This window comes from Lepidochelys kempii, chromosome 7, assembly GCF_965140265.1.
Source record: "Lepidochelys kempii isolate rLepKem1 chromosome 7, rLepKem1.hap2, whole genome shotgun sequence".
Lineage (NCBI taxonomy): Eukaryota > Metazoa > Chordata > Testudines > Cheloniidae > Lepidochelys > Lepidochelys kempii.
This window is the reverse complement of record NC_133262.1, coordinates 29,703,410-29,715,784: the sequence shown is the minus strand read 5'-3', so window position 1 is coordinate 29,715,784 and position 12,375 is coordinate 29,703,410. Positions and strand designations below refer to the sequence as shown.

The following is a 12,375-nucleotide window of genomic DNA, read 5'->3' as shown; positions in this document are numbered from 1 at the left end:
CATAGTCACAGTGTAGGCAGCGAGCTCAGTCCCTATGGGGCAGCCCAGCTAGCCAGGCCCAGGGACATCCCCACTACTGGAACCTGGGCAGGGATTCCTGGGTTCTTTCCCCAGCTGGTGGGAGGGGGGCTAGAGGCTTAGCCACGGAGAGGGGGGGACCCTGTGAGGCCTGCAGGGCTCTGTCACTCCACTGGGAGAGGACTGGGGTTTGGGGGTGTGTGTGGGGGGGCGCTGTTAGCCAGGATTCTTCGCTGACATGTTTCCCCTCTGTAATGAGCTCAGTAAAATTCTCTCCTGGGGCAGTTGTAGGGCTGCAAAGCTCTTTGAAGCGCTGGAGAATAATCAGCAACTGCTGTTTTCTGGGCCATTTATCAAGTCTCGGATCAAATTTGTCACTATGCTGCCAGGAGAGATTGTGAACGAGAACGAGAACCCTGCACTGGCAAAGAGCCACCTCCCCCAGGCTTTGATCTGCTGGGAAGGCGCCATCACAGCCGTGGCGCGAGGGATCCCTTTCCTGGCGCCATGCTGCAGCTGCCTCTGGCGTGGGGCATGGCGGCTGTTTATACAGGGGTTCCCTCGCCTGGCAGTGAGCAGCAGCTGCCTCTGGGGTGGCGTGCTGGGGCTGTTTATACAGATTTCCTCCCCCACCCTGCCTGGCACTGAGACATGCCCCATCAGCATTTTGGGTTTGGCCGGGGGGTGGGTGGGGGAATGCAGCGGTAGGAGCCCAGCCGCCAGGGTGGGAGCTGTTATGTAATGGCCAGTGCTCACTGTCCTCCCCACTTGCTCCAGCACATTAGCCATGAGCTGCAGCGCTGATGGATTTAATCTGTTTAGGTGAGTTGCCACCTGACCGCTCCCGAGCTGGCCCCATCTCCAGCCACAGGACCCCAGCTGCTGGCCCTGGGGCTGCCCTCAGCTCCCCCCTCCCACCCCCGCCTGCTACAATGCTCTTGAATTTGTCCTTGATTCGCTCCATTTCTCCATTAAACAAAGCAGGATAGTTAATGTGGGCGCACCTAGACTGGGCTGGGGGAGCAAGCGTGTGTTTGTGTCCTACCCTCGGGGCGCGGGGGGTGGGGGTGGTGAGCACCACAGCCAATCCAGCCCCAAGACAGGGGAAACAGACTGGTGTGGGGGTACAGGGAATGGACTACAGGGCCTTTCCCTAGGGGCAGAGGGAAGAGGTGCTGGCTTTTGGTGCACAGGCATGGGTGATGGTGCTTGTGCAAGGTGTGTCAGGGTTAGAGCTGGGAAGGCTGGCCGCCAGGCCTGTGGGGTCTGGGTCTATTGGTTAGAGTGGTGGGAGGTGGGGGCCGGGTGTCAGGACTACTAGGTTTTAGGCCTCGCTGCGGGACAGGCCATGGAACTAGTGGGATGAGCTGGGCGGCAGGACAGTGGGGTTCCAGTCTCAGCTCACTGGAGGGGGGTGTGGGGGAGAGTTCACACCTCATTCACCCCCCCACCCCCAAGATCTCTGCTTAATTGGAAGAGCCACCAACCTCCAGATGTGTCAGAAATGGGGAGAGTGGAGGGTGGGGGAGTTGGTTGGAGCTTGGGGTGGGGGGGAAAGACAGTGCTGGGGGAGGAGTAGAGCTTATCTGTCTTTCTTGCCCCCACCCATCCCTGCTGACTGAGGTGCTGGATTCACAGTGAAGGGAAGTGGTGGGGGAGGAGGCCTGGCAGGAGACCTGGGAGCCTCCCCCACAACTGCTGCGGTCAGCATTGCAGCATTAATTGCTCTTGGGGTGAGTGGTTGCAAGGTGATGATGAGCAGTTAACTAACAGACCCTGAGACAGAAGGGGAGCCCAAGGCTGGGCTATCAGGGGGCTGTGGGTCAGGACTGAGGGGCACTGGCAGAGCTGGGGTGGAAACCGATAGCTGCTCTGGCCCATATGGGGGTCCCTGGCTCATAACTGGGCATAGGTGCTGAAACGGGGGGTGCTCTTGCACCCCCCTAGCTTGAAGCGGTTTCCTTCATATCCAGCGTTTACAGTTGGGTTCAATGGCTCTCAGCGCCCCCCCTGTACACATGGGTTCTAGGGCCCCTGTAACTCAGGGCATCTGCTGAGGAAAGTTTGTGGGGATCCAATACATCTGCTTCCATTTGCTTCCCTGAGCAAAAGGCCCTGTGTGCTGGGCTCGCAAAGGGCTCGCACTGACACCTGGTGGCAAGAGGCAGAATGACAATGTCAGCAGCATTGAAGGCAGGATGAGCCAGAGCTCCCTCTCTGGTCCCCTCCCCACCCTTGCATCCCTGTGCTGCAGCAGGCCTGGGCTATAGTGGAGGCAAGGGTTAAAGTGCTTGGCAAAGGGGCTCTGATTGGCTGCTTGCCCCACCTCCTGTGGTATAAGCGGCCAATCAGAGCTGCTACAGTGCTCTTCCCCCAGGAGGTGCAGAGGAGGCAGGGGTGGGGGTAGAGTTAATAGGGGGTGAGAGGAGGGACAGTTTGATGGGGCAGGCAGCTGTGAAGGCACTTTAATAGCTGTGGAAAATTACAGATCATAGAACATCAGGGTTGGAAGGGACCTCAGGAGGTCATCTAGCCCAACCCCCTGCTCAAAGCAGGGCCAATCCCCAACTAAATCATCCCAGCCTGGGCTTTGTCAAGCCTGACCTTAAAAACTTCTAAGGAAGGAGATTTCACCACCCTCCTAGTGAAAAAGTTTTTCCTAATACCCAACCTTGAGACCATTACTCCTTGTTCTGTTATCTGCTACCACTGAGAACAGTCTAGATCCATCCTCTTTGGAACCCCCTTTCAGGTAGTTGAAAGCAGCTATCAAATCCCCCCTCATTCTTCTCTTCCGCAGACTAAACAATCCCAGTTCCCTCAGCCTCTCCTCATACGTCATGTGTTCCAGTCCCCTAATCATTTTTGTTGCCCTTCGCTGGATGTTTTCCAATTTTTCCACATCCTCCTTCTAGTGTGGGGCCCAAAACTGGACACAGTACTCCAAATGAGGCCTCACCAATGTCGAATAGAGGGGAACGATCACATCACTCGATCTGCTGGCAATGCCCCTACTTATACATCCCAAAATGCCATTGGCCTTCTTGGCAACAAGGGCACACTGTTGACTCATATCCAGCTTCTCGTCCACTGTAACCCCTAGGTCCTTTTCTGCAGAACTGCTGCTGAGCCATTCAGTCCCTAGTCTGTAGCGGTGCATGGGATTCTTCTGTCCTAAGTGCAGGACTCTGCACTTGTCCTTGTCGAACCACAACAGATTTCTTTTGGCCCAATCCTCTAATTTGTCTAGGGCCCTCTGTGTCCTATCCCTACCCTCCAGCATATCTACCACTCCTCCCAGTTCAGTGTCATCTGCAAACTTGCTGAGGGTGCAATCCACACCATCCTCCAGATCATTAATGAAGCTATTGAACAAAACCAGCCCCAGGACCGACCCTTGGGGCACTCCACTAGATACCGGCTGCCAACTAGACATGGAGCCATTGATCACTACCCATTGAGTCTGACAATCTAGCCAGCCTTCTATCCATCTTATAGTCCATTCATTCAGCCCATACTTCTTTAACTCGCTGGCAAGAATATTGTGGGAGACTGTGTCAAAAGCTTTGCTAAAGTCAAGGAACAACCCGTCCACTGCTTTCCACTCATCCACAGAGCCAGTTATCTCATCATAGAAGGCAATTAGATTAGTCAGGCATGACTTGCCTTTGGTGAATCCATGCTGACGGTTTCCGATCACTTTCCTCTCCTCTAAGCGCTTCAGAATTGATTCCTTGAGGACCTGCTCCACGATTTTTCCAGGGACTGAGGTGAGGCTGACTGGCCTGTAGTTCCCTGCATCCTCCTCCTTCCCTTTTTTAAAGATGGGCACTACATTAGCCTTTTTCCAGTTGTCCGGGACCTTCCCCAGGCACCATGAGTTTTCAAAGATAATGGCTTTGAAATTCTTCCTCCCACAACTCCTTTTTCAGACTACTTTAAGCATTGCAGGGAGCAGGGCCTGCACTTGTCCCCCACATGGGTTCAAAGCCCCCTATAGCCAAACACTCAACCCTGAGCTGTAAAGATACCAAACCCTAATGAACCTCCCACCTCCATCACTCCAGGGCACAATAATGGAATGACTGACACAAGAGAACTCAATTAATAAAGAAGTGTGGTATAATTAAAACCAATCAACATAGGATTATGGAAAATAGAGCCTGTCAAAATAACTTGGTATATTTTTTTGAGAGTCAAAGATGAGTGTTGATGTCAAACACTTATCCTGGGGTACCATGGCAAATGACTTACAGAAGTCTATCTTAAGAAACCAGATCAATACTAAATCACCACAGCACACATTAACTGGATTAAAAACTGGCTTACTGATCTGTCTCATGTTGTACTTGTAAACAGGAAATCATCACTGGGTGCATGTTTCTACTAGGGGCCCACAGTGATTGGTTTTTGGCACTATCCTGTTTAGTATTTTTAGCAATGACATGGAAGAAAACAAAAAATAATTGCTGATAAAGTCTGCAGACGACACAAAGATGGGAGGACTAGTGAATAATGAAAAGGATAAGTCACTGATACAGAACGAGCTGGTAAGCTGGGTGCAAACAACCAATATGTGATTTAATATGGCAAAATGTAAAGTTATACATATAGGAACAAAGAATGTAGGTTACACTTACAGGATGGGGGACTCTATCCTGGGAGGGAGTGACTCTGAAAAGGGCTTGGGGGTCGTGGTGGATAATCAGCTGAATGTGAGCTCCCAAAGTGAATCTGTGGCCAAAAGGGCTAATGCAATCTTGGGATGTATAAATAGGGGAAGATTGAGTAGAAAGGAGGTTCTGTTACTTTCGTAGGTGGCGCTGGTGCAGCATCTGCTGGAATCCTGCATCCAGTTCATAATGCAAGAGGGATGCTGATAAATTGGAGGGCTCAGAGAAGACCTAGGAGAATGATTAAAGGCTTAGAGAACATGCCTCATAGTGAGAGACTCCAGGGGCCTGATCTATTTGGCTTAACAAAGAGAAAGCTAACGGATTACTTGGTCACACTTTAGAAGTACCTAGTGGGGAACAGCACTTGGATAACAGAGGGCTCATCAATCTAGCCGACAAAGGTCTAACACGATCTAATGGCTGGAAGTTGAAGTTAGACAAATTCAGACTGGAAATAAGGCACAAGTTTTTAACAATTTAATAATTAACTATTGAACAACTTCCTAAGGATTGTGGTGGATTCTCCGTCACTGGCAATTTTAAAATCAAGATTGGATTTGTTCTAAAATATCTGCTCTAGTTCAAACAGGAATTAATTCAGCTCAGTCCCATGGCCTGTGTCATACAGGTCAGAGTAGATGATCCCAAAGATCCCTGTTGTACTCAGTCCTGCCTCAGAGCAGCAGGCTGGTCTAGCTCTCTCTTCCAGCCCTACATATCTATGATTCTGTGATATATAATCTATGGTTCTATGAATGGGACAGAAATTGCAGAGTGGCTTCAAGTTGCGATTGAGGGGCACTGTACTAGTGCTGTGTGTAGAGGGGTCCACAAAGCCTGCAAGGGTAGAATGCTCCCCTTCTGAGCCCCCATCCTGCTTCCTGCTGCACAGCCCGCCTAGTACCATGTCTGGGCATTGGGGCCAGGGCTGCAAGGGCAAAGTGCCCCCTATTGGGCCACTGTCCCACTCCCTGCTGTAAAGCTCCCCCTAGCACCATGGCCCAGCACTGACACACAGACTGCTAGTTAGTCAGGACTCTTTATTCCCTCTCTCCCAGTGTTGGGTTTTGATGGAGTTTTCCGGGAAAACACTGATATGCTGGAAACACTGTTTTTTTAGGTTACTTTCCACCGCAGGGGACTGAAGGACCAAATACTCACCAGCAGAAGGGAGGTGGGGGGATAGGGCCCTGCACCCGAGGTGATGTGGCTGGGGAAGTCCCAGAGGGCAGGTTAGTGTTATCATCCCTCCTTCATAATGAGGGTGAAACTGAGGCATAGGCAGGAGAAGGGACGCGCCTCAGGTCACCCAGCCAATTAGGGATAGAACCCAGAAGTCCTGGCTGCCAGACCCCGCATGGGGGTCTGACGTGTCCATGCTTCAGGTTGTGTGTGGTCCCCGCCAGCTGTGCATTGCAGGTTGTGTCTCCTGGGTGCCTCTACGTCTGGGGGCGTCCCAGGAGTCCATGTGTCTGGGAAGGACTGTCCCCCAGGCGCTACGCTGCCCCATCTCAGCGGACCAGGTGGAAGGTGAGCCAGTAGACGATGAGTGGCTGGCAGGCAGCAGCCCCCAGGGTGACATAGGTCTGACCACGCCCACCGCCCCTGGGATGCCCCATCCCATCTGGCACCAGGGACGGGTGGAGCTTCATTCGCAGGGAGCGTGCCTGGGGAAAGACAACATTAGATATAGGGGGGAGCCTGGCCTGGTAACCCACCTGCCCCTGTCTCTCCCTGCCACCACCTCAGCTGTGGGGAGACAGCATTAGACATGGGGGATGAACTGGTAATTATCCATGCCCACTCCTCTCCTCACACAGCCCCATGCCCAGGGCCCCACCTCTCAGGATTGTGGGGACTGCGCTGCCCCCATGGGGTGAGTTGAACATTGCAGCTACTGTGGCTGAGGGAGCCATTACCAAGTCCCATGACGCCCCATGTTCAAAGGCTACTGCTGCCGCTGCCCTGCAGCTGGGATTGGCAGATACCACCCTGTGGGGACAGGGCCCTGGAGACTAGCCCAATGGGATGGCCTCAAACGGCCCACAGGCCACATGGCCTCGCTCACTTCTGAGGCTCTTCCCCTTTCTCCACTCCCAAGCACCTCCAACCTGTGGGGTTACAGGGGCTATAGCTGCTATAGAGAAGCAACCCCCATTCCTGGGTGCCTAGTGCCAGGGATTTATGGGGGCTCTATGTGTCTATATAGGGGCTGGCCCTAGAGATTACAGAGGCTGTAGGTGTCCGTATTGGGCCCTGCACTCACCAGGAAGTACATGAGGGCACAGGATGTCCAGGCAAGGGCCACGTAGTACCCATCACTGCCAAAGAGCAGCCCCCCCAGTACAGCCAGGATCATCCTGGAGGAGACAGAAATTAGGGGAGGGCAGGGCCAGGCAGTGAGAGGGGGCTCCTCAGATCTCCCCTCCCTGCACAGATGCACCAGACTCCATACTCCAGCATCATGTCATCCAGCCTGCTCCCTCACCCTGGTGGGACTCCTCAGACTCACCCTCAGTATCATCCCACACAGTCCCCCGTTCCCAGCTGGACACCTCAGACCCACTCTCAGCTTCGCCCCATCCAGTCATCCCAACCCTGGCAGAGCCCCCAACCCCACCCCAGCATTACCCAGTCCAGCCCCGCATTCCAGCAGAACCCCAAGGCCCACCCCACTGGTGCATCATGGGAGATATAGTCCGTGCAAGGGAAACTCGCACAGTGGAGAATGGGGGCTTGAGGCTCCCGGACTATAACTCCCATGATGCCCTAACAGCAGCTTTTCCCCCAAAATTTTTGAGCAAAACTGAAATATTATCAGAATTTAAATTTTTGCCAAAATACTGAAATTTTCCATTAAAAATTTAGATAATTAATTTTTTGTTTTCATTAAATTATTTGCATTTCAGCCTAGTTTTCTGTAACCTCTGCCCCACATTTGTAGCCTTGAACCCCCCCTCCCTGAGAGTTGCCTGGCACTGCTGCCCGCCCAGCTGGCTTGTGGCAGCAGAGCTGTCCTGTGTGCAGACTCACCCCACATATTTGTACCCACTGTAGGCGAGCAGGTCAAAGGGCGTGAGGTCGCTCTGCACTGTCACTAGGTACAGACTCAGCAGCAGGGCGAGGACCTCGATAACGACCCACACAAAGGCAGTGCTGGCGCACATGCCCAGCACCTCCGGGGAGAACCTGCCAAGGAACCATGATAGCAAATCAGCCTTAACTTCTGACTCTGGGGTGGGGTGCAGGTGCTATTTATACAGGGATCCCTTGCCTGGCATTGAGACGCAGCCACCTCTGGAGTGGGGTGCAGGGACCGTTTACCAGCACATAGCAAAGCTACACCCAAGTTTGAGAGAGGAAATGGGGGAGAATCCTGCAGCTGGCAGAAACTGTAGCAGGGATTTAGAGACAGGTAGAGTCACCCAATCTGGAACCTGGCTAGGAGGACACCTGGGTTCACACCTCAGCTTTTGAGGAAAACCCCAGGTGGATCCTCCACACCTGGGAATCACTGGAACAAAGGACCCACTGTGCTAGGGCACTGGGGTCAGCACTGCCTGCAAGGGGAGAGCGCCTCTGACAAAGTCTGTGGGACAAAGGTGGGCTGAGAGTTTTGGTGGCTCCAGGGAAGCAGGACCCACCTTTGCTGCAGGCCCAGGGCTATGCCGGCCAACAGGATATAGGTGATAAAGGCCATGGCTGAAATAGAGACACAGATGAAGCATGAGCTAGAGCTTCCACTAAGGGGAAAACACAACCCATAGACAGGACAGGGAATGTGAGGGGAGGGGATCAGCCTCCCAGGGGACAGTGCTAGCTATGTCTGTCTGCCTAACTGACCGGGCAGTCTGTCCACTGACCCCCCACCCCCATTCATGCGCCCCACCATCCATTCATTCCCATACACACCCTCTCTCTCTGTCTGACACCTCCCAACTGCTCTCTCTCTCACACTAGATACAGACAGAAACGGGGGGTCCCTTAGACCCTAGCTACCAGTCCTAGGAGAAGGGTCATCAGGCCCTGGCCTCTGGGGCTGTGGGTGAGTGGCCTGAGAGTGGAGGGCATCAGACCTGACTAACCTGGGCTAGGAGGAGAGGCCCCTTCCCCATCACTATTTGCTTGATCATACTCACTGGGGATGTACAGGTCGGGTGCGTTGATGTCCTGCCGGGGTGTCAGGGGTGTGTCCCTGCTGTACCGAACCTCCCAGTTCTAAAGAGAAGGGAGAGTGATTAGATACTGCCTCTAAGCCTTGCAGATCCTTATCCATTAAGCAGGGGAAACTCAGGCACAGACATCATCATCATCATGCAATTGAACCAATGGCAGAACCCGGACTAGAATCCAAGAGTCCTGGTTTCCCAGGCAAACCCCCCATCATCCCCCCAGTATCCCACTGAACCACAATCTCCTCCCAGAACTGCAAATAGAACCCATGAGCCCTGGCTCTCAGCCCATGCTCCTCTATCCCACTTGATCCTATTCCCCTCCCAGAGCTGGGGAGAGAACCCAGGAGTCATGACTTTCAATCCCACAGCTTCTGCATCAGGATGTGCGGCAAGGGCGTCCCGTACCTGGTGTGCATATGGGAAGAGCAGCAGCGCCAGCTTCTTGGTCACGTAGGCAGTGTCCACGGCGAAAAAATATTTGAGCCTGTTCACAGACATGAACCTGTGGATCTGTGCAGGGAGAGAGACAGGTTATGGAACCAGAAAGGGGACTTGGGACTTACTGTGCCAGGAAGAGCAGGGGGTCGTGCTATGGGGCATAATGGAGGACTAATCACACCAGGCTGCACAAGGAGATTACTGCACTGGGCAAAATGGGATGTGTGTGACAGGGGCTTACTGCGCTTGGGGCATCCTGGCAGGACAAAGCCCATCACTAGTCAACTAGTGACACCTCCCCATTCTCCTGTGCGGGCCAGATCCAATTTATAGACAAGAAACTGAGGCAAAGAGACAGGAAGGGAACCCTGGAGTCCTGGCTCCCAGCCCATCCTGGCTCTAATCCACTAGATCCCACTCCCCTACCACCGCCAGGTATATAACCCAGGAATCCTGGCCCCCGAGGTCCACTCGCCTCCCAGAGCTGAGAAAGGAACCCAGGAGTCCTGACTTCCAGACCCCTCACTTTAACAAGCAGACCGTGCTCCCTTTTGGGAAAGGACCATGGAGACTCAGTTCCCTCTGCCCAGCAGAGGGGGTACTGCCACAGTAGGGGAGGACTCTCCCGACCATGGGGGGGCAGGGTATGCAGACTCCAGAGGCTGCAGAGCATTCAGCACCCCCAATCTGCCCAGCCCCCTCCATTCTAGCCCTGTGCAATGCAGGGGTCTGGGTCTTGTCCCTCCTGTACCTCCTTGTGGACAATGTCCTTGCTCTGGCTGGCGATGGAGGAGCCATACGCCACGGCCACGTTAGCCATTGGGTCAGCCAGTAGGGTGTTGAAGCCCATGTCGATTCCTGAGGTGGGAGTGCCTTGTGCATGTGGGAAACCAGCACTGGTGTCATCGAAGAGCTGGTGGGGGTCCGGGGCAGGAGGGACCATGGGGCCCCTGACTCGGTGCTTGGAGCCTGCAATACATATGAAATCAACGTTGATCAAATGTGCAGACAACATGCAGATTGATAAACAATGACTGGGCCAGGGCTGTCATACAAAGCAAGCTGAATCGATTGGGGAGCAGGGCCCATTCAGACACACTATATTTTAATCAGCCAAAATTGGCAACCCATCTAAGAACAAGGGGGTCAGGTCGTGCCGATCGAGCTGGGACTGTCTCCTGGAGAGCAGTGACTCTGGACAGGATCCAGGGGTCAAAGTGGACAAGCAACTGACTATGAGCTCCCAGTGCCATGTTGTGGCAATGAGGACCAAGGCGACCCTTGGAGTCACCCAATCTGTAACCAGAGTAGGTGTAGGTAGGAGCACACAGCACTGGGTAGACCCTTACTGGAACAGGGCATCTGGTTCTGGGGCCACAGCTTGGAAACCGGAAGAGCGTGCAGAAAGGAGCCGTCAAAGCGACTTGGGGGCTGAAGAATAAAGTCTCTCACTCGAAGACTTTAAGAGCTAGAGCTGCTCAGCTTCTCAAAGAGAAGATCAAGACTTACTCCTGGTGTCTAACTGCCTTGCTGGGGAGCGGCGAATGGGACGCAGCTGGGAAATAGGGACACGCTGGTCTTTTCTTCCTGACTTGGGGTGGGGGTGGGGGGGCACTCTACCGTGTATCTAACTCACGCCACATCACAGCAGGCCTGGCCGTGGCATCGCCCCTCCCCACACAGGGCCTGGGGTCCCCCCCCCAGCTCCTGCAGGGCCCTGGACGGTGTCAGGAGGGCTGAGCCCCATTACACCGGGCGCTGCCCCCAAACCACCCTGAGGCCCCCAGCCCCGGAGAGACCCCCCGAGTGCCCGCTGGGGTCCAGCCCCCACAGCTGCCCACGCGCGGGGCCAGGGGAGCCCGGAGCGGCGGGAACCCGACGCCGCGAGCCCGGGGGCGGCTGGAGGCCGCGGCGGAGACACCAGCCTGGCAGGGGCTAGCGCTGGCCCGGGGCCTCCCGAGGGAGGCAGCAGCGGGGACCGGGAGGGGGGGCGAACGGCCCAGCCCTCAGGAGAGGGCGCGCCCCGAGCCCCGCACTCACCTTGCCCCCCGTAGCCCTGGTGATAGGCCATGGCGGGCTCAGCGCGCGGCCAGCCTCCGCGGGGCTTTGTGGGTATGAATAACAATGAGCTGCGGGCCCCCCCCCACGGGCGCTTTCACGGGCCCTTCGTTCGCTGCGGGCGCCTCGTACCGGACCCTGAGACCCGGCAGCGGCCACGTCCCCGGCCACACGCTCCCCACTTCCCATTGGTCGCCGGCGCACGTGGATTGGACAAACGGTCACACTGATTGGCTCAGGAGATATCAATCCACACCCAGTTGTTCCAATGAGAAGTCAGAGGGCAGGCTGTGTGGCAGCAGGGAGAGGCGCATGCGTGTTTACTGCGGATGAAGCTCTATGTACCAGGAGTGTGGGGGCGGGGGCCAGCAGTTGCGAAAGGGCAAGCAGAGCGGGCGAGGGAGTAACTCAGCCAGGGTTCTGCATACTAGATCCATGCTCTGTACAGAGGTTAGTGGCTACTGCCAACCAGTGCCCCCGCACTGCACATACAGTCACAGATGTCAAGGCCAGAAGGGACCATTGTGGTCATCTAGTCTGTCCTCCTGCATGTGACAGGCCACAGGACTGTCCTGAATTAATTCCTGTTTGAACTAGAGCAGCTACTTGAGGGGGGGGGGGGGAACACTGATTCTTGATTTAAAAGTTGTCTGATGAAGAATCCACCATGAGCCTTGGGAAGTTGCTCCAATGATTAATTACCCTCACTGGTAAAAAAAATTATGCCTTCTTTCCAGTCTGGCTCTGTGTTGGTTCAGTTTCCAGCCATTGGATGTTAGATCTCTGTCTGCTGGATTTAAAAGCTCGTTGTTAAATTTCCATTCCCCATGTAGGTACATATAGACTGTGATCAAACCACCTCTTAACCTGCTCTTTGTTAAGGTAAGCAGGTTCAGCTTCTGGAGTCTCTCATCTAAGGCACATTTTCAATTCTTTAATCATTCTTGTGGCTCTTCCCTGACTCCTCTCCAATTTATGAACCTAATTCTTCTTGAATTGTGGACACCACA

General features: G+C 54.4%; 1 protein-coding gene across 1 annotated transcript; it reads right to left on the bottom strand.

Moving 5' to 3' along the window:
* Nucleotides 1-4,574: 4,574 nt before the first annotated feature.
* On the bottom strand, nucleotides 4,575-11,546 carry YIF1A (Yip1 interacting factor homolog A, membrane trafficking protein). Its single transcript, XM_073351614.1, has 8 exons — nucleotides 11,348-11,546; nucleotides 10,059-10,276; nucleotides 9,275-9,379; nucleotides 8,834-8,912; nucleotides 8,339-8,396; nucleotides 7,728-7,883; nucleotides 6,961-7,054; nucleotides 4,575-6,361 (listed from the first exon to the last, which is right to left on the bottom strand). Exons 1-8 carry the CDS (start codon nucleotides 11,376-11,378, stop codon nucleotides 6,206-6,208), a joined length of 897 nt encoding a protein of 298 aa, XP_073207715.1. The 5' UTR covers nucleotides 11,379-11,546; the 3' UTR covers nucleotides 4,575-6,205.
* Nucleotides 11,547-12,375: the final 829 nt, after the last annotated feature.